The sequence below is a fragment of the Nicotiana tabacum genome, chromosome 4 (assembly GCF_000715075.1).
Source record: "Nicotiana tabacum cultivar K326 chromosome 4, ASM71507v2, whole genome shotgun sequence".
Classification (NCBI taxonomy): Eukaryota; Viridiplantae; Streptophyta; class Magnoliopsida; order Solanales; family Solanaceae; genus Nicotiana; species Nicotiana tabacum.
The window spans coordinates 17,326,752-17,345,537 of NC_134083.1; the positions used below are offsets into that span (position 1 = coordinate 17,326,752).

The 18,786-nt window shown below is 33.8% G+C and overlaps 1 protein-coding gene, 1 long non-coding RNA gene and 1 pseudogene across 8 annotated transcripts; 1 reads left to right on the top strand and 2 right to left on the bottom strand.

The window, feature by feature from the left end:
- Positions 1–799: 799 nt before the first annotated feature.
- LOC107822779 (uncharacterized) lies at positions 800–3,061 on the top strand. Its single transcript, XM_016649348.2, has 2 exons — positions 800–1,216; positions 2,242–3,061. The coding sequence occupies exons 1-2, from the start codon at positions 952–954 to the stop codon at positions 2,865–2,867; spliced, it is 891 nt and encodes a 296-aa protein (XP_016504834.1). The 5' UTR covers positions 800–951; the 3' UTR covers positions 2,868–3,061.
- A 5,883-nt stretch (positions 3,062–8,944) lies between these two features.
- LOC107822748 (uncharacterized) lies at positions 8,945–13,817 on the bottom strand. 7 transcript variants are annotated; one of them, XR_012708545.1, is made up of 6 exons: positions 13,520–13,817; positions 11,052–13,237; positions 10,800–10,956; positions 10,564–10,651; positions 10,040–10,160; positions 8,945–9,953 (listed from the first exon to the last, which is right to left on the bottom strand). It is a non-coding gene; the product is annotated as an uncharacterized LOC107822748 (long non-coding RNA). The 7 variants fall into 7 exon arrangements; XR_001656460.2 differs by having other exon boundaries at positions 8,945–10,160; positions 13,198–13,237; positions 13,520–13,750; XR_001656459.2 differs by lacking the exon at positions 11,052–13,237 and having other exon boundaries at positions 13,520–13,740.
- A 627-nt stretch (positions 13,818–14,444) lies between these two features.
- Positions 14,445–17,377, bottom strand: LOC107822708 (E3 ubiquitin-protein ligase ORTHRUS 2-like; annotated as a pseudogene).
- Between the last annotated feature and the right edge of the window lie 1,409 nt (positions 17,378–18,786).

Genomic DNA, 18,786 nt, shown 5'->3' on the forward strand with positions numbered 1-18,786 from the left:
TCACTTAATTTATCCTTCCTTTAATCTTCGAGTACCAGTAGTATAGAATGATATAAATCAAATGTACTCTCAGATTTAGATATAAAAGGAAATTCATGATAAAGTAAGATAAATTTTGAATATATTAACGAAATATAATAGAAACTGCTAGCTAATTTAGTCTTGTTTTCTCCTGGCGCTCTCCTTTTTTTTTTTTTCGTTCCTGGCAATATCTCACAGTATACATACCTCTAAAATTAAGAGATATCCTTTCTAGTTATATGAGTATTATCTTTCTTTTTCTATGAGTCCTATACACTATTTGTCAAATTTTATTAATAGCATTATTGTACTTAATTAAATTTCATAACATGGTTTCTTATCTTAGAATATCCTTTTTAATGTATATTTTTTTTGCTATCAACCAAACACCAAAAAAGTTTTTTCCTTCAGCTTTTGCAAACGATGAAAAAAAGTTTTTAGCAATTTTTGAGTTTTTGCAAAATCTAAAAAAAGTTCTCTTTTCTTTATGTTAAGTAGAAAAACATTTTTATGCAAAATCTTTAAAAAGTAAAATTTCCAAAAAATCTTCTTCGAAATTTTGGCGCAAACGCTACCTTTTGTCCCATATGAATGTAAGATAAGAAGAAAGCATAAACAGTTGGATATACATATTGTTCTTATGTGACATAATTACACAAGCATCCCAAAAAAAAGTAGGACCGCACAATTCTCTCTATAGACCATAGTGTAGTCCACACTAAGTTAAAGTATTCACATTCGGATATAAAAAGCAAGAATAGTAAACCCTAATATCTTCTTCTTCTTCCCCCATTCCTTGTGGACCTCCTCCATGTTTCATTTACTTTGGAGTTGGTTGCTAAAACAGATTAAAGCTAGCTGCTAAGCTAGTACTGTTAGAGTTTTGTTAATTAGAAGAAACTAAAGAGTCAAAAACAGTGGATCCAAGGCATGGAAAGAGGGGACTTTTCATCCAATGAAATGGAAATGGAAGAGAAAGAGAATAACGATAATATTGATGATCCTCAACTTCAAGAGGAGCTCTATAATATATACTCAGCTCGATCTCAGCATGACATGTCTGCTATGGTTTCTGTCCTTTCTCAAGTTATTGGAAACAGTACCACCCATTCTTCTTCTGCTAATGCTACTCCATTAACCCTACCTCAATCTGCTGTAGCTCTCCAAAACCAATCTCAATCTATTGAGGATCAAGGTACACACTACTCTCCCCACACCCCGGACCTATTTATGGGATTACACTGTGTTGTTAAGTGTCTCACGTTAGGGAGTGAGTTGTCGTCGTCTCCTTATATAATCTTGAACAATGCTAACCTATTAAATTAGTTCCAGAATTGAGTTAGATCCAAGATCCATGTTCTTAATTAACATAGATGCAAAAAAAAAAAATATATATATATATATTTTTACAAGTTGCTAAGCATATTCGTTGGCAGAATTTCTGTACGTAGCTTGAAGAATGACAATCGTTTTCTTAAAAGATTACTATATTTAATTATATGTATTATCTGACTCATTTCTTTTTTCCCAAGCCGATACATATTTTTATAACTCTATATAATCTAATTATGCACCTCATTAATATCTTGTTCATGACCACTACTATGGGTGGCGTCCTTAATTAATTGACATTCTAGTTTCTAATTCCCTAAATGGAAATAAACTGATTGTTTCCTCCTTCATTCTTCCCACTAAATTTCTTCGAAGCAAAACAAAAGAGAAAGGAAAACAAAGACTTCCGGGGAAAAAGAAAAAGAAAAAGAAAAGCAAGGAACATTAGGTAGCAGTTAACTTCAACTAGTTCAATTTCTTCCTAGAGTTACACCGACCTCGGTTGTCAAGATCACAACAAATCTAATCAAGTTTTCTTAATAGGAGTAGAATTTATCTTATATACATTGAAATTCAAAAAAAAAAAAACTAACACTATCAATGTAACGTAACCTCCCTATTGCAGATAATCTATAGAAATAATATTATTTTTCAAGTTATTACGTATACGTATATAGTCCGACCTCTCTATAACAATCGTGCTTTATAATAACACTTCCCTATAACGGTCAAGTTTTCTTTGGAACTAATTTTTCATGTTATGTTATAATATATATTTTCTATGACAGCACTTCATAATAGTAGTCAAAAAGTTTCGAAACAAAGGATGTTGTTATGGAGAGATTTTAGGTGATCAATCTAATAACAGTGTGTGTATAATATGTGAAGGGAATTCGAGAAGAAAAAGGTATAGAGGAGTGAGGCAAAGACCATGGGGAAAGTGGGCAGCCGAAATCCGAGACCCAAAGAAAGCAGCTAGAGTATGGCTTGGCACTTTTGAAACTGCTGAGGCTGCAGCAATTGCCTACGATGAAGCAGCTCTCAGATTCAAAGGCAACAAAGCCAAACTCAACTTCCCTGAAAGAGTTCAAGGCAAATTCCAATACCTTACTACTACTACTAGTCAAAATCATCACTTGCCTGATAATATTGTTCAACAACAATATATTCCAACTAGCTCCAATAATAATCATCCTCTCCCTTGTCAAGAACATTATCCTAGTTTACATCACTATGCTCAGCTACTTCAGAGTGACAGCAATATTACTGATTTAAACTTCGGTATCTCGCCAAGTTATAATCAGCAGTTATCTGCTTCTTTTGATTTTGCGCAATCATCATCTAACAGTACATTATCGGAATTGCCAGCTTCTTATGAGCAGAGGCAATTACAATCAAGTTACAAGCAAGAAGAAGAAGTTTTAATGAGATTTTCATCGCATTTTGGTACTACTTCAAGCTCATCTGGACCTCATGAAAGTAACTGGGAAGAGTTTGAAGATAGAAAGTCATAAGTTCATTCCCTAGTATTAAGAGATACGAAGACTGAAAGAAGTTTTATGAGATTTCCGTCGCATTTTATTTCGTAGTTTATGGTTTTACTGGGGTTTTCTGTCCTCTGATCTTGTATTTCAGTTAAGTGTAATAGTAGAACTATATATATTCATGAATTAATGGAAAAATATTGGTGTGGTTTTATGTGTTTAAAGGTTAAGTGTCAAGCTAACACTCCTGACGACAACAACAACCTACCCAGTGTGATCTCACAAGTGAAATCTGAATAGGGTAGTCAGGGGCGGCTCAACGAATTTTGTGGCGTAAAGCCAAAATATATTAAAAGGCCCTTAAATTTATTTCTTTTATAAAATCCATAGAATAATAAGATACAAAGCAAACTCTAGGACTTTGGCTTAGTGGTATCGTAAATAAAAATATGACATTAATTAAGTGGAAGAAGATAGAGGGAGCACGACGATTATCTGTTTCGAATCTTGTGCGCCATTGCATTTGGGGGGTTTTCTCTTAAAAAGATGAACCAAAAAAGAGTTGCTTGATGGATCAATAAAATAAGGTGAAAAGAAATAACCAACTTAGAGAAACTGAAAATTAGTAAGTAAAATCATTAGAAACATTAGAAAAAAACATGAGTGTACATACAGGAGAAAAAAATTAAATTTGATAATAAAGGTAAATACATCATTCAATTAAACGAGAAAGAAATTTATCGTTATTTACCACCCAGCTCTATATCTTTAATTAAAACTTTTAAAATATTTTATTAATAATATTTACATAAAATATATGTGACACATAGTACTTAAAATTGGGCCTTAATATTTTGGGGGCCTAAGGCAATGACTTCATTTGCCTTGCCCTTAGGCCGCCTCTAAGGGTAGTGTGTGTACGCAGACTTACCCCTACCTTGTGCAGGTAGTGAAGTTGTTTCTAATAGATTCTCGGCTGAAAGCAAGCATGCAAAAATGAACTCAATTCTTAAGGGACTTCCGAATAATTTTCAATCGTCTAAAAAAATTAACAAATTTATGAAATGTGTTTATTTGATGCATCAACATTGATTCATTTAGTGACTGCTATTGTGCCTTACAAACGGCTAAATAGAGCACTATTCACTGTATTGGATTAAAGAAAATGAACCCCTTTCTCATTTTGGACAAGACAGTCATTTGCAAAGATAAACTCAATTCATATGGGACTTCTCTAAATAATTTTAAATCGTCTCAAAAAAATATTACAAATTTGTCAAGTGTTACACCTAGTCCATGTTTCTCAATGTGAGTATTTGTAAAGCATATGGCATTCAATGAAAATGGTACATGCATAATGATGTCAAGTTAAATAAGTGGAAGCTAATAGCTATATATAGCTAATAGAAGAATAGAATTTTGATTATGTTACGTTGTAGCTGAAGTTGGCTAGTAATTGAATTGCCTCTTTTGCATGGCAAGGAAATTAATTAAAGTAAGAACGAGGGGGAACGCAATTATTGGGCAACTAAGTTTTGCTTCCGTTCAGTTGCATTATAGGCAATTAGATTTGTGGAACGCCGTCCTTTCCTTTAATTGTTACGTATAAATTAGAGGCGAAGCTAGAATTTAAAGTTTGTGGGTTCGAGATTCTAATTCATTTATGTTACTGGGTTCTAAATTAACAATTTATACATATTCAATGAAGTTTTAAGACAAATACATGATTTGGATCAAAGTTACTGAGTTCCGCCGAACCCGCAAGCTCTATGCTAGCTCCGCCCCTGGTATAAAGTAGTAGATGATACTGCTAAGTAAGTAAGGATATCCAGTTTTCGATCAGCTTCCTACCGTTAATAGATCATAGTGAACATACGAAATATTTCGCGATTTCCCTACATCTTAACCATTTGATTTTATTTATCATATACAATAATACCAATATTAGAAGATTTACATTATTATATTTCTTCTTAAGATTGTTGTGATTTTGCATGCTTGCTTTGAGCCGATATTCTATCGAAAACAGTCTCAGTCTGCACAAGATAGGAGTAAGGTTGCGTACTCACTACTTTTTTCAGACCCACATATTAGATTATGTATATATAGGAGCTTAAGTTCTATACAAAGACAATTTTAATTTTTTAAACGCCCTAAAATATAATAACATATAGCTGTCCGATGAAGTAGATTAATTATATGAAAAATAAAAAGACAATCTACTACTACCTCCGTTCCAGTTTACGTGAACCTATTTCCTTTTTGGTCTGTTCTAAAAAGAATGACTCCTTTCTAAATTTGAAAATAATTTTACTTAAACTTACAATTTTACCCTTAATGAGAAGCTTTTATAACCATACAAATATTGTGGATCCCTTTTTAAATTGTTTAAGACCACAAGTTCTAAAAATATTTTTTTTTTTAAATTCCGTGTCCAGTCAAATAGATTTACAATTATAAGAGAGTAATAAAAAATTAAATAATACTGTGCAATATTTTCTTGAACATCGCTGCGTATAAGTCAAATCCTACGTATAGGTAGTAAAGACGTCCTGCTCACCAATTAATGATTGCGGCGCTTAAGCCATAGAGTGATCAGGGCACAATGGACCAATATTAACTATTCGTATACGTCTTTTTTCGGACTCTGTATATACTTCGAGATACTTTGGGCATATATCGGGCTGACTTTTTGTATAATATAAAATAATTTTTTATTTAATTGATAATTCCGACGATATTTTAGCCGATTGTTAAAGAACATCAAACATTCCAAACATAAACCGGCGAACTTAAAAAAGGAGGGAGAAAAAGTAGAAAAAATAGATATATATATATAAGAAAGAAAAGGCATATATACTTCCCTTTCCTTTGTTATGAAGCTAGTTTGAAAACTGACCTTTTGGCATTAATTCCAAAGCTTGAAAAAATGATCATCTGAGCTTCCTCTTTTAGCATATAAACGTGCATGTCTGATCATTCTCAGAAGCTTTATTGAAAAACAAGTTGAAGATGACTATATTTTAGTCTTAAAAAGGGTAGCTTGAGAATAGAGTGAAAGTAAAGTGAACTTACAGCATGCATTTTTCAACTTCTAGGTCTGCATTCTCTGTATCTTATATTACCTTTATAAAGAGATAGAGAGAGAACAAATGTGAAAGGTTGAACAAATGTTTAACAAAGTAATCCAAGAAGTCATGGAATTCGGCTTTGGTTGACGAATTCTAGCCAATATATAAATTTAAACCGACTACACCATATTAAACGGCTTTTTCATTACTGTATTTTCTTTTTAGTATTGCCGAATTTATATTTTTTTTGATCCGGGAATTTATCGAAAACAATCATTTTACCTCGACAAAGTATATTATCTTTTGTTGTTGTTACAATCATGCTAAAAAGAAAGTCATATCATTCAACGATGAAAATGAATAAAACACGTAGCGAAACAAGGACCGTCTAACTTTCATAAATCATGATTCATTTCTTTGCTTTTTCTTCAAGACCCATCATGGGTGGGGGGCGTTCACCTAGTTTTATCTAAAGTTTCTTTAATAACATAGATAAGTACGTTAATTGCTTTTCATCCTAAAGCAAGCCCTATTAAAGGGTTTCTCGAGTCCCTTTCGTATTCCAATAATTTTTTATTGAAGTAATAATATATGGAATATATGAATACTGGTTGATGTGTTTTTTTTAATCAATTGTTACTTCCCGTTCATATTTATCTTTTTAGATTTTGCACACTTTATTTTATAGATCATAAGAATATTTGTCTAAACTACTATCTTTCTCTCGCTTAACTAATACAGTAATACTCCACTAGTTAGAGTAGAGAGGTAGATCTGGAAAGAAGTAAGAGCAAATGATTTCTTATTTTACTAAAGTATCAAATATTTTGAAACAAAATTATTTTGCCAAAGCGACTAATATTTGGGATCAGAGAAAGTTAATAATTAATCCGCCTTTGTTATGGTAGGACTATTAAGACCTATACGGCTATACCTATTATTAGTTTATTTTAATCCGTTGTAATAGTTAGGGGTGTACATAGGTCGGATTGGTTCGGATTTTTCAATTACCAAACCAAAACAATAGCGTCGGGTTTTTAAATTTATAAACTAAACCAAACCAATAAAGTCAGATTTTTCAATCTCGGTTTTTTCGAGTTTTCGGGATTTTTTCCGGTAAAGTCTTAATAGCACAAAATATGTAGTTTGTGCTCAAAATATTTATTTTAGCCCTAGTAGGATACAACTATATAATGTATTTTTTCAAGAAAATAAAATAATTATATGAGATGAGACATAACATTGTACTAAAATATTCAATAACATAAATAATAAAATCGCACAAAGAAAATATTACTAATTAATACACAATAATAAAAATTAACATAATCTAAAAATACTATCTAAGTCGTGCTAAAATAAGTACATCTAATAAGTATTATAATTACATAACTAAGCATAAAAAAGATAAAATAAGTTATACATTTTCAATATAAATTAATGCAAAACTAAAAAATAGAACACTATCGTCATTCACGTCAAGTTGGCGAATGAGCCAATTTCGTGAGATGGCCACTGCTAGAACTGAATTTAGTAGTCCAGAATGATAAAGAAAACCATAATGGACTAAATTGATGAGAGGCATCCTTTCTTTAAGCAGTCCATAATTGAATTTTCTTTATTAACATTAGTATTGATTTGAACTTTATTTGACTTACTACCTTTGTGGGCTATAAAATTTATTGAACCATTCAAGAATGTTAAGTCCAAACTTTAAATAATACTTTTAAAGGTAAAATTATGAACAAGTTTAAGAAATATTTATAAATTATATTACAATAAATATTTATATGCATAAAATATTTTTTAAAATTGTATAAATGTAATGTCGAGTTGGTTTTGTTTCGGTTTGACTTTTTTTAGTTAAAACCAAACCAAACCAATTATGGTCGGATTTTTTTTTTCAATATCAAACCAAACCACAATCGGGGTTTTTTTTCTCGGTTTGACTCGAATTATCGGGTTGGTACGATTTATCTGTTTTTTTTTTGTACACCCCTAGCAATAGTAACATGCCTTATTTTTGGGTTATAAATATCACACTTTACTTGGTCACTTGTAATTGTTTTTAGTACCTGATAAAATTCCTTTTACACTCATAGAAGTTAACTCGAATATAACCAAATGTGGAACATATAGGAGGGATATAATATTTTTTTAAAGATTCCTCATGTTTGATTAATTTAGTTGTCTAAATCTAAATTCCTCATATTAGTTTGTCAAGATTCATGTGCCAAACCACAATAGTAAAAGCTGTATGCGTCTTTTCAAGATGTTAGGAGTCCAGTATTCGTTATACTTAAAACAATACTAAAATGTTACTACGATTTTCATGATAATGACTTGTTATTGAGAAGAAAGGGAAGATAAAAAGGAGTGATTCGCGCAGCTAATAATAATTACATTTGAATATGATAGTACAACTGTTTCTTCTTTTTTTAGGCACGCCGACTTGCTAAATTCCTTTCACTAGCTACCCACACGTGTATCCGATACTTATATCGTTGAAATCATTATTACTAGTAACAGATAAGAACATAAAAAAAATCCTCATATTTTACATAACTTTCTCCAAAATCATATATCTCTGCACTATTATCCTTTAATACAAGTTATTATCCCAACGCCCATGTCCTGCAACTCTTCGGCGTTATTTCTATCGACCTCAAGTCTAACCCCTACTATATTTCTTAAATGGTGGCATCCTAGTCAACTAGTATATGATATCTTTCGGTACATAGGTCGGGTTGGTTCAAATTTTTTAATTACCAAATCAAACCAATGATATCGAATTTTTAAATTTATAAATCAAACCAAATCAATAAAGTCGGATTTTTCAAACTCAGTTTTTCTCGAATTTTCGGGTTTTTTTCCGGTAAAATCTTCGTAGCACCAAATATGTAACTTGTGCTCTAAATATTTCTTTAGTCCTAGTAGAATACAACTATAAAATGTATTTTTCAAATAAATAACACAATAATATGAAATGAGTCATAGCATTGTACTAAAATATTCAATAACAAAGATAATAAAATCGCATAAAGAAAATATTACTATTTAATACGCCATAATAAAATTAACATAATCTAAAAACACTATACAAGTCATGTTAAAATAAGTACTATTAATTACACAACCAAACACTAAAGAAAAAGATAAACTAGGTTATGCATTTTTATTATAAACCAATGCAAAACTAAGAAATAGATATCCAACATCATTACTAGTGTTGAATTGAATTTCCTTTATTAGCAACAGTATTGATTTGAACTTTATTTGACTTACTACTTTTATGGGTTATATAATTTATTGGACCATTCAAGAATGCTAAGTCCAAACTTTAAATAATAAGTTTAAAGACAAAACTGTGAACATGTTTAAAAATATTTATAAATTATATTACAATAAATATTTATATGTATAAAATATTTTTAAAAATTGTATAAATATAATGTCGGATTATTTTGATTTCGGTTTGACTTTATTTAGTTAAAACCAAACCAAACCAATTATGGTCGGGTTTATTTTTCAACACCATTATACTTCAAATCGAACTATGCCTCTTCACAAGGGTGATTCCTCAAGCTGCTTCTCCCTGATGGACTCAATCGAACAGCTAATAACTTGTAAGTTTTGCAAGAGATCAAATCTTACACCAATGACAAATTACCAAGAGCCATTCTTTAATTTTACTCTCAATTGTCTAACCGCAATTTAAAGTTCCTCCACCAATATCAGCGGGCATAGCCGATAGCGCTTCATCACACTCGCAAGGTTTTACTGCCACAAGCACATGAAACAACAGATACATACGGAAACTTTTACCGGAAAATCTGGTGACTGGAGCAATGCCCTTCTGCTCAAAATATTCCTTAAAAGACCAGGAGATTCTCTAGCACAAGCAGAGCAAAAATAATACTCCAGTTTACTAATTTGGATCCTGTCCTACCCTGGCACCTTGTTTCTGAAGACTCTTTGATACTATGAACTTTGAAGATGAAAACTCCCAAGTCTTTGCATCTCTCAAATATAAGTAAACATATCTCTGGCGAAAATATAGATAAAGAGAAGAATTCAAGTGCAATGCGCTCCAACACAAAAAACAAAAACAGCAATCGCAATGAGAAAAACCTGCAACGCGTCCTCCCATGATGAATGCTCCGCAAACCAAGAATTTGTGTAGCCTCTGATTTTTTGCTTGCTCATTTATATTGTGTATTGCTTCATGGGCGGCACTGGTTCTTTGAGGAATCTGCCATTAACCAAACACATTTTAAATTCCAAATTAAATATTGGCAGGCAATCAATAAAGAGGCAAAACATCGAGCATTTTTTATCACCGGGGTATAACTGAGTCATCAAGCAGAAATACAATCTACTTTATATCATGATCTATGGTACTGTAATTCGATAGTCCAAGAGCTTGATCCTGCAGCTGTGCAGCATTAGATGGAAGATTATTTCCATTTGCACTTGCTTTCACTGCAGGAACACCTAGCTGGGATTGTCAACAAAGTACCCTGCTGGTTTTGCTCAAATATGAATCAGTAAAGCCCATTAAGAAAACCTTCTTTTTGGGTGTAAAATGCTAATGCTAACTGTTGTAAAATTAAGAATCAATTCAACAAATCGGACATATGTTCACGGAAACTTACTTGCAAGTGCCTGATGACATGCCTGAGCAAAGGCCCTTACCACTATTCCAGAACCCATAACAATCACATCTGTAAGAATTCTCACAGGCTGCAATTAAGAAGACAGAACAGATGTCAAGCAACCAACAGACTTATGTGAAACATGAATGTTCTCCCAGATAAACTTAGTTCTGCATAGCAAAGAAACTACGTAAGAAAAATCAAATTGATTCCAAAAATTGAAAGTAATGTTCCACCTAAACAATAACGCAACTTTTGTTCCAATAGTATAATGAACCTCAAAAGTTAATCCTTTTTTTTCCTTTTGGTCGGTAGTTCTTCTACTTCTTTTTCCCTTTTTTCTTTGGCAATAGAGGCTCAGCTCAAAACAGGATTCTATCCTCCCAAGCACCTCTGCGAAGTGAGTATCAGTAAGCACATTATTCTTTTTTAACCATCCAAAAAGCAGTATTGCAAAACTAAAATAAAAAATGGTTGCAGTTAACTACATTAATGTTACCAAGACCGGTGCCCAGGGGAAGCAAATACAAAAGAATAGGCTGCAAGGCTATGGAAGCCGAAACTGTTTGAAGCCAGCTGGATATCGAACTAGTTAAATACATTCTTTAAATATCTCTCAAAATAAAATAACAAACTCAGGCGAGAGCAATTCAAATGAGGCTTTTTCAGTATTGCAATATCATTCAGAGTTTTTCGTACATTACTCAACCAGCTATCATGGCACACTCATCATTTTTGTGACACTTTTTAACAATTTTCTGCTATTGTAGTAGACCTAAAAATTAATAAAAAAGAGTATCCCTTCTCTAACAGTTTAAACTTTTAAACTAGCCGTCCATACAATTCAGATAACATCGTAGATTAGATAGTTCATACACTTCAGTATGATATTAGAGCATATCAGAATAGACTGAAGTTCTGGTTTCGAGCCTCACCATCACCGATCAAGAAAAAAAAACAGAGGGAGTGTTGCAAATGCAAAACTATTAAATTGAAGTTTTTACACGATAAGATACACACACTTCAATAGCAACAATCCCATAAAACAACAATAACAACAATCCAGTGTAATCCCATAAGTGGGGTCTGGGGAGGGCAATGAGTACACAGACCTTATCCCTACCTTGTGCAAGTAGAGAGGTTGTTTCCACTAGACCCTCTGCTCAATGTCATTCAATTTTTTTCTATTGCAGATAATAGGACAAAAAGTGGGAGATGTAGATACTGTGGAGGCTGGGGCCTTATTAGTAGAATAAAATAAATGAGCTTGCTTATTTTCTTTATGACCAAGAAAGAAGAGAACAACAAAGGAAATACTCTATGTATTCATTTCGGGCGCTGAACATTTGGTATAAATTTGTCTACGTAAGGGTTCGATTTACTAATTCTTATTCATATTTGCAGTTTATCTAAGATCTTTCACTTATATGAACCGTATCCCTTACTTGAAGCCATCCAATGTTAACATTTTCTTTTTCCTTAAGATTGAATAGGTTGATTACATATATAATCCCGCAAGTGGGGTGAATAGGTGATTACATAATCAACAGATTAAATATAGGAATTTTAAGAATGAGAAGAAAGGCAAAAGGAAAACAATAATCTCAAAAGAAAAAAAGACACCATTTCCATTGCCAGAAAAGGGTCCATTCCATTCCATTTCAAAAAGACATCATTTGGTGGTTTAATAGCAGGTTTTGCATCAGTTAGCTCAAATTATGTATTCTTCCAGGAGAAGATTGAAATGATTTACTCTAAGCCAATCAAAGATTAGGTACATGAATCCTTATGAGAAAATAGGAGGAAAAAGAAAAATGGAACATCAGCAACATCAAGCCAATCAAAATTGTCCATCTATACACTAAACCATCTGATAAGATAAATGAGTCTCGCATGCATTACTACAAATCCGGTAAAAACCGACCAAAAAAACCGACCAACTTTGGTCGGTAATGGCCAATAACCGTCCAAAACGCGACCATTTACGTGTGGACGGTATTTTAGTGGTCGGAAAAGCATACCGACCAAAGTTGGTCGGAAATTACCTGCCAACTTTGGTTGGTCAATTAAATTCAAAAAAAAAAATATTGCAAAAAAAACCGACCAAAGTTGGTCGGTATTTTAATTATGTAATGAAAAGATTCACCATCTGGGAATCGAACCGGGGTCTGTACTGTGGCAGGATACTATTCTACCACTAGACCATTGGTACATTTTGTTTTAAGGCTGTCTTTTATTTGATTCATACTCTTTAATTGTATTTTCGCACGAAAATAACCGACCAAAGTTGATCGGTTTTTTAAAATGACCGGCCGAATTAACCGACAAAGTTGGTCGGTAAAACGCCTCGCCTCACGCCCCATGATTTGGCAGATAACATTATTTTTACTTTTCCAATTAGAGTGAAGATCATAATTACACAATTTATGTATTCCTCACCTAAAGAACAAATCAAAACTATATTATATAGAGTGCAAATAAAAAAAATCACTACCATAAAAAGACTCCTCACTAAATTTTTATGTAGTTAAGTTTCCAACCATATATAGGAGTATGTTATCATCATGTGCTCTTATGTTTCTTAAAGAGGTTAGCTTATGCCTATGTTACTGTATATCTATGCAAGATACTTACCAATTCAAATATCCTATAAAATACAGCTACAAGAAGGTCCCTGTAAAGCAAAATACTAAAATTACAATTAGGCAGGAGAGTGAATTTCAATGTATTCAACAAAACACAGAGCACTTCGCCTGAGGATTTTCACCGAATGGAAAAAGTCAGAAAATGATTTATCAAATAACCAAAAGAAGGTACAGTTTAACAAAATATGTCTTAGTTTGAACAGAATCAAAAGGATTAATTAACAATTTCACCTCATTAAACTACAAAAGTTTTAGGTTGTTGCACGCAATTAGAATTGAATAATGAGAAAGAGAAAGAGAGGAGAAAAAACCTGACTACGGCGAGGATGAGACAAGTAAGAAGCAAATACTTGAAGGAAACAAGCAATCCATCAAAGAGTGTAAAATTTAGTGTGCTGCTTTGGAAGGAACCAATTTACTCAGTACTCCGAGTTCGAAGACGGTTTTGTTTTACGACCCATTTAAGCGCATTACGCCCATTTCTTGGACAGGTTTAGAGAAGACCCAAACCCAATTACTTCAACTGGCCGTTTGCACAAATAATCACTTTTAAGGCCTGTATTTAAATATTAGCGACGATTTAAAATTTTTGGCAAACCTAACCTCCTATTCACTCTCTTAACAAACCAGGCATCATACCAATATTTTTTTCAATGGCATAGCCACTTTTTTGTCTGTGCAAATACAGCAACCTTTTGTTTTAGTTGGCCGATTACTACCTCTTTCTACTTATTATTTTATCTTTACGGTTTCGAACAAGCAATTTTTGTACTTTTAATTTAAATTGGTTAATCATCTTCACAGTCAACCTCCTAATTATCTAATTAAAAGGCGTCAGACATTTAATTTATCTAACTAGCTTTTAAACTAGCTTAATAATTTTCTTCCAACATATCTAATACAACATATAAATTAAACTAATATTTTAAATTTCATGCTAAATCAAATATTGTCACATCAAATAAAACTAAAGTACTAAATAAATATTAATGTATTTCAGGCAGAGAATACAAAATACAAATAAAAATCCTCAAGAGACGTAATAAGATGACATATGTTAGGAAATAGGTCCAATATGTGGATATAACTCCTTGACAAATGTTTACGTTTTTTACTAAATTAAAAAGTTCCTCAATAATCAGGACATCAGCTAATTACTACCATCAATTTCCCCAGCATCAATTTTCTTTTAATTTCTTGTTTGACTTGTTATCATTTGAAGGGATGTCATCATCATTAGACATTACTCTCATTATCCTCTTTAATTATAACCTCTTCCTTTACATCTTCAATATCATCATCAGTATTGTCTTTTTCATCAAACTCCTCTTGTAATTTCCCAATGGCATCCTCCAGCTCTCTATTAACCTGAGGATTTTGCAAAAACTCAGAAATGTCAAGTGGGCATGTGGGGCATTTCATAAAATTCTTCTTTGTCCGAAGCTTTCGCCCATTATGGCATTCCCTTTCCTTTACAAAGGATTGTCCTTTAAATGCTTTCTCAAGGCAAGCTTTGCAAAAGTTATGAGCGCGAGGAGTTGTCACAGGGAGAGTTAACACATTCTTGCAAAGTAGACAACTGAACCCTGCGTCAAATAACAAATTAATCACTACTTAGATTAATTAATCTTACTTGCATTAGACGTATCCGAAACAAAGAAGGGAAAGGGTGAGAAATATACTATACTAATTACTACTAACTAGTATTGGTTTTGCTTAACCTTTTAAAAGTGTCTTATTCATAGATGTTTTCTTTGGTGTCTTCCTTGCTCTCTTCCTATCCGTCGAACTTCCTTCAATTACTCTTTGTTGGCTTGGCGGTGCTGGCTTCTTCCACTTCCACCTACCTTCTTCCTCTTGGCCAGACATGAATTATTTTTCCAATAATATATTTTTAATAGAATTTAGAGAAAACACCTAGAGATTTTTAATGCTATCAATATGTTTTAACTTGTCGTAACAAATAATATGCTAACTAGTTCTGTTTTTTACCTATAATTATCTTTATATGACTTGATAGTATAAAAAATCTTTCACATTATCAAAGTATATACAAATTAAACTCCTTCGAAAGTACTGTACTATATATGTAAATACTCGAGAAATTTCTAAGAGTTAAGTTAGTGTTCGTGATGGAAAACTGAAAAACAAAATATTGCATGCTAATTAAAGTACTCAAAAAGTTTATTATAAGGAAAAGAATATCATACAGCATAATCCCATGAAGGACTGCGGGTCCTCTCAAAAATGTCAAGGGCATCTTCAAGTTCAGGAATTTCTGGCAAGGGCCGAGGCATATCCCCAAGCTCATCACTGCATAAGAATATAATTAATCTGCAGCTAAGAATTAAACAGTAGTAGAGTAATCAATTGGGGAAGTAAGAAAACATGTACAAACCTCGTCCACGGGGCTGGTTCATTGTCACATCTCACAAATAAGTACCTACACATCCTGTACCCCTGATGATAAAAATACATATGATGTCTCAAATTCAGTCAGTTGAATTAGAATAATTAATATTAATTAACAGCTAGCTAGAGAAGTTTATGGAATCTTATAATTTATAAAAGAAATATTTTACCTGTTTTCCCATTTTCCTCCAACACTTCTCTATCCTGTATACACCATCATAACGAAGATCATCCTGTGGGGCATAGGATGAACGCTTTTCTTTATGAGATCTGATCATGCATAAAAATGTGTATGAGTCAACTTTAATAGAAAAAATATATCACATTAATTGTTACTTCAGTTTTAATCATTGTATTTATACAATAACTACAAGGGAGTCATGACTTGCTTAATGAAAAAAAATATATTACTCATCAAATTCTATGATATATTACCTAACAACACGAACTGGATAACCTTCTTGGCAGCTGACTCGCAAAGCTTCGTTGGAATTGGTGAATGTTTGATCAAATGATTGATCCTCATTCGTTCGTTTGTTACCACTTAGATCCCTTCCCCCACTGCATATATATTGCAATAAGAGAAGGAAGGTCTTAATTAATTTCTCGTAAAATAATAATATTAGAAACAGTCACAGAGCAAATAATTAGATCTAAGAGGGACTCATCGAGATAATCAAAATCTCAATTGCTTAGATTGTTTTTCCCTCCTAAAGCTTAAGGCTTCAGTTAAAAGGAGCTACTATAATATAATAAAATTTAAGTTATATAGATCGTAAGGAATTTTAAAGGAGAATTACCTATAGATGTTAACTTGTATATATAGGAACATGCATGCCTCGAGTCTAAAATACTACCTTCAATTAAACAAGAAATGTTGAAATTAAGCTCATATATAGAGATAATTAATTAACTGTACCTTCCAGTGTAGAGAAACCATTTTCCATGGTCCTCGTCATCTTCGTAGCCACCTGAGAGCACCACGGATTGCGCACCATATTTTGTTTGTCCAGCAATTCCGGCCACATGGGGCCAGTGCACACCCCATTGCCTGCAATTCAAACGATGTGTCCACGACTCCCCTACCAAAACACCTTGATTTCTCTCCGGATCATTCTCGGCTAATATTGGGCCGAAATGATCCGAAGGGATGGTCCCCCGCTTGATGCATTAGCCATTCCAGCCCTTTTAGCTGCTCCTTCCCTAATAAATGGGTTATCAGGACGAACTTCCTCACTCATCTGCATATATAAATTCAAAATTTAAATTTGATGCGTTCAACCTTAAGGTTCCTAACACTTCTTTATCTTATACTATTCAAAATTAATTTTAGTGATTTTTCATATAAATCTTTTTATTGTATGTCAAAATATTACTATAAGTTTAAGTTGAACTTGTAAACAATACTACTATAACTAGATCTATTCGCCAGATCTGCTCACCTGATGATAGGCTGGTTGAGGCCTTCTAGGGGCATTATTCTTTCTCGATTCCTTCGCCATTCTTATGGCAGTCACTAATGCCGAGTTTATACGTGGCTGATCAATCATTTGGCGACTAATTTGACTGCGGCACTTGACACATTTATCTTTACCTTGACCAATCCATTTTTTTAAAGCACTTCAAGCAGAAGTTATGGCCACAGAATCCGGGAGCAGCAGGATGCCGGGGTTCGGAGCCTCACTGAAAAGAGTGACTCGTACAAGCTACTTAGTGAAAAATTTCGAGCATATTTGACAGCGGCTCGGAAAGAGCATAAGGAGATGGCTGAGCAGGTATTCCGAATGTTCCATGATAGTGAAGATGAAAAAGAGATAACCACTAATGATCCGATTTTGCAGGTTCGGCAGAGGATCGAGCAGATTGGATGGCTTAACTCACAGGTAGATGCGCTACTGGCCGAGGCAGAAGAATTTAAAAAGTGTATGGATATCCTTGCTCGAAAAGGAAGCCGTCGAAGCTCAGTTGGAGCTGTCTGATGTCCAACTTCGATCTGCGAAAGAAAATGCTTTGGGGATGATCGAAAAGATGAAACAGCTTCAATATCGGTTGGATTTGGCCGCTTCAAATAAAGCAGATTTGGCCAAAGAACTTGAAGTGGCCAGATCTGAGGTGATCGAGGCCAATAAAAGAGATGATGCCAAAGTGGCTCAGTTTAGGATCGATGTCGAGGTTAACCAAGCCAAAGCTGAGAGCATGGTCGAACATGCAAAATGGCAAGCTCGGAGAGATTCTCCCGAGGACGTCAGAGCTCAGGGCTTCGATATTGGGGCCGAGATTGAAGTCGCCAGGGCAGAGGAGAACAAAGCTCGGAGGTTGGCCTTTCCTGAGGAGGACTCTGATGACTCGGGGGAGTCTAAAGATGAGGACGATGCCGAGAATACGGCCTCCGATGAAGATTGAGTCATTTAGAGCCTTAGGTCGTTTGCTGCGTTCTTTCGATGCCGCTTTCGGTTTTTGTATAAAGAACTTCCTTTTGGCAGAGTAGCCGCCTCAGTATAAAAAATTTATAAATATAAATCTTTCTTCCTTTTGAAGCAAAATAGCCTTTCAAGCTAGATAGATAATTTGAATTTTAATCTTTGTTGCCTTCGGGCCTTGTGGGTAGTCACATTTGCTTTATCGGGCTCGAACATCCTTCAGCTTTAAATAGTCAAGTGTTCGTTTGAATTCGAAGAAATAAGTAGTTTTACTCGATGCAATGTAGCCCGTAGGCTTAATGGTCGAGTGAGTGCTTGCTCGAACTCGAAATAAAAGTAGCATGTAGGCTTAGTAGTCGAGTGAATGATTCGAACTCGAAATAATATAGCCCGTAGGCGTAATGGTCAAAGTAGCCCATAGGCTTAATGGTCGAGTGAGTGCTTGCTCGAACTCGAAATAAAAGTAGCCCGTAGGCTTAGCAGTCGAGTGAATGATTCGAACTCGATGCAATGTAGCCCGTAGGCGTAATAGTCAAGTGAGTGCTTGCTCGAACTCGAAATAAAAGTAGCCTGTAGGCTTAGTAGTCGAGTGAATGATTCGAACTCAAAATAATATAGCCTGTAGGCGTAATGGTCAAAGTAGCCCGTAGGCTTAATGGTCGAGTGAGTGCTTGCTCGAACTCGAAATAAAAGTAGCTTGTAGGCTTAGCAGTCGAGTGAATGATTCGAACTCGATGCAATGTAGC

Coding starts and splice junctions, on each gene's coding strand:
- LOC107822779 (XM_016649348.2), top strand. CDS start 952: ATGGAAAGAGGGGACTTTTCATCCAATGAAATGGAAATGGAAGAGAAA. Junction 1,217..2,241: donor TCAATCTATTGAGGATCAAG/GTACACACTACT, acceptor TAATATGTGAAG/GGAATTCGAGAAGAAAAAGG.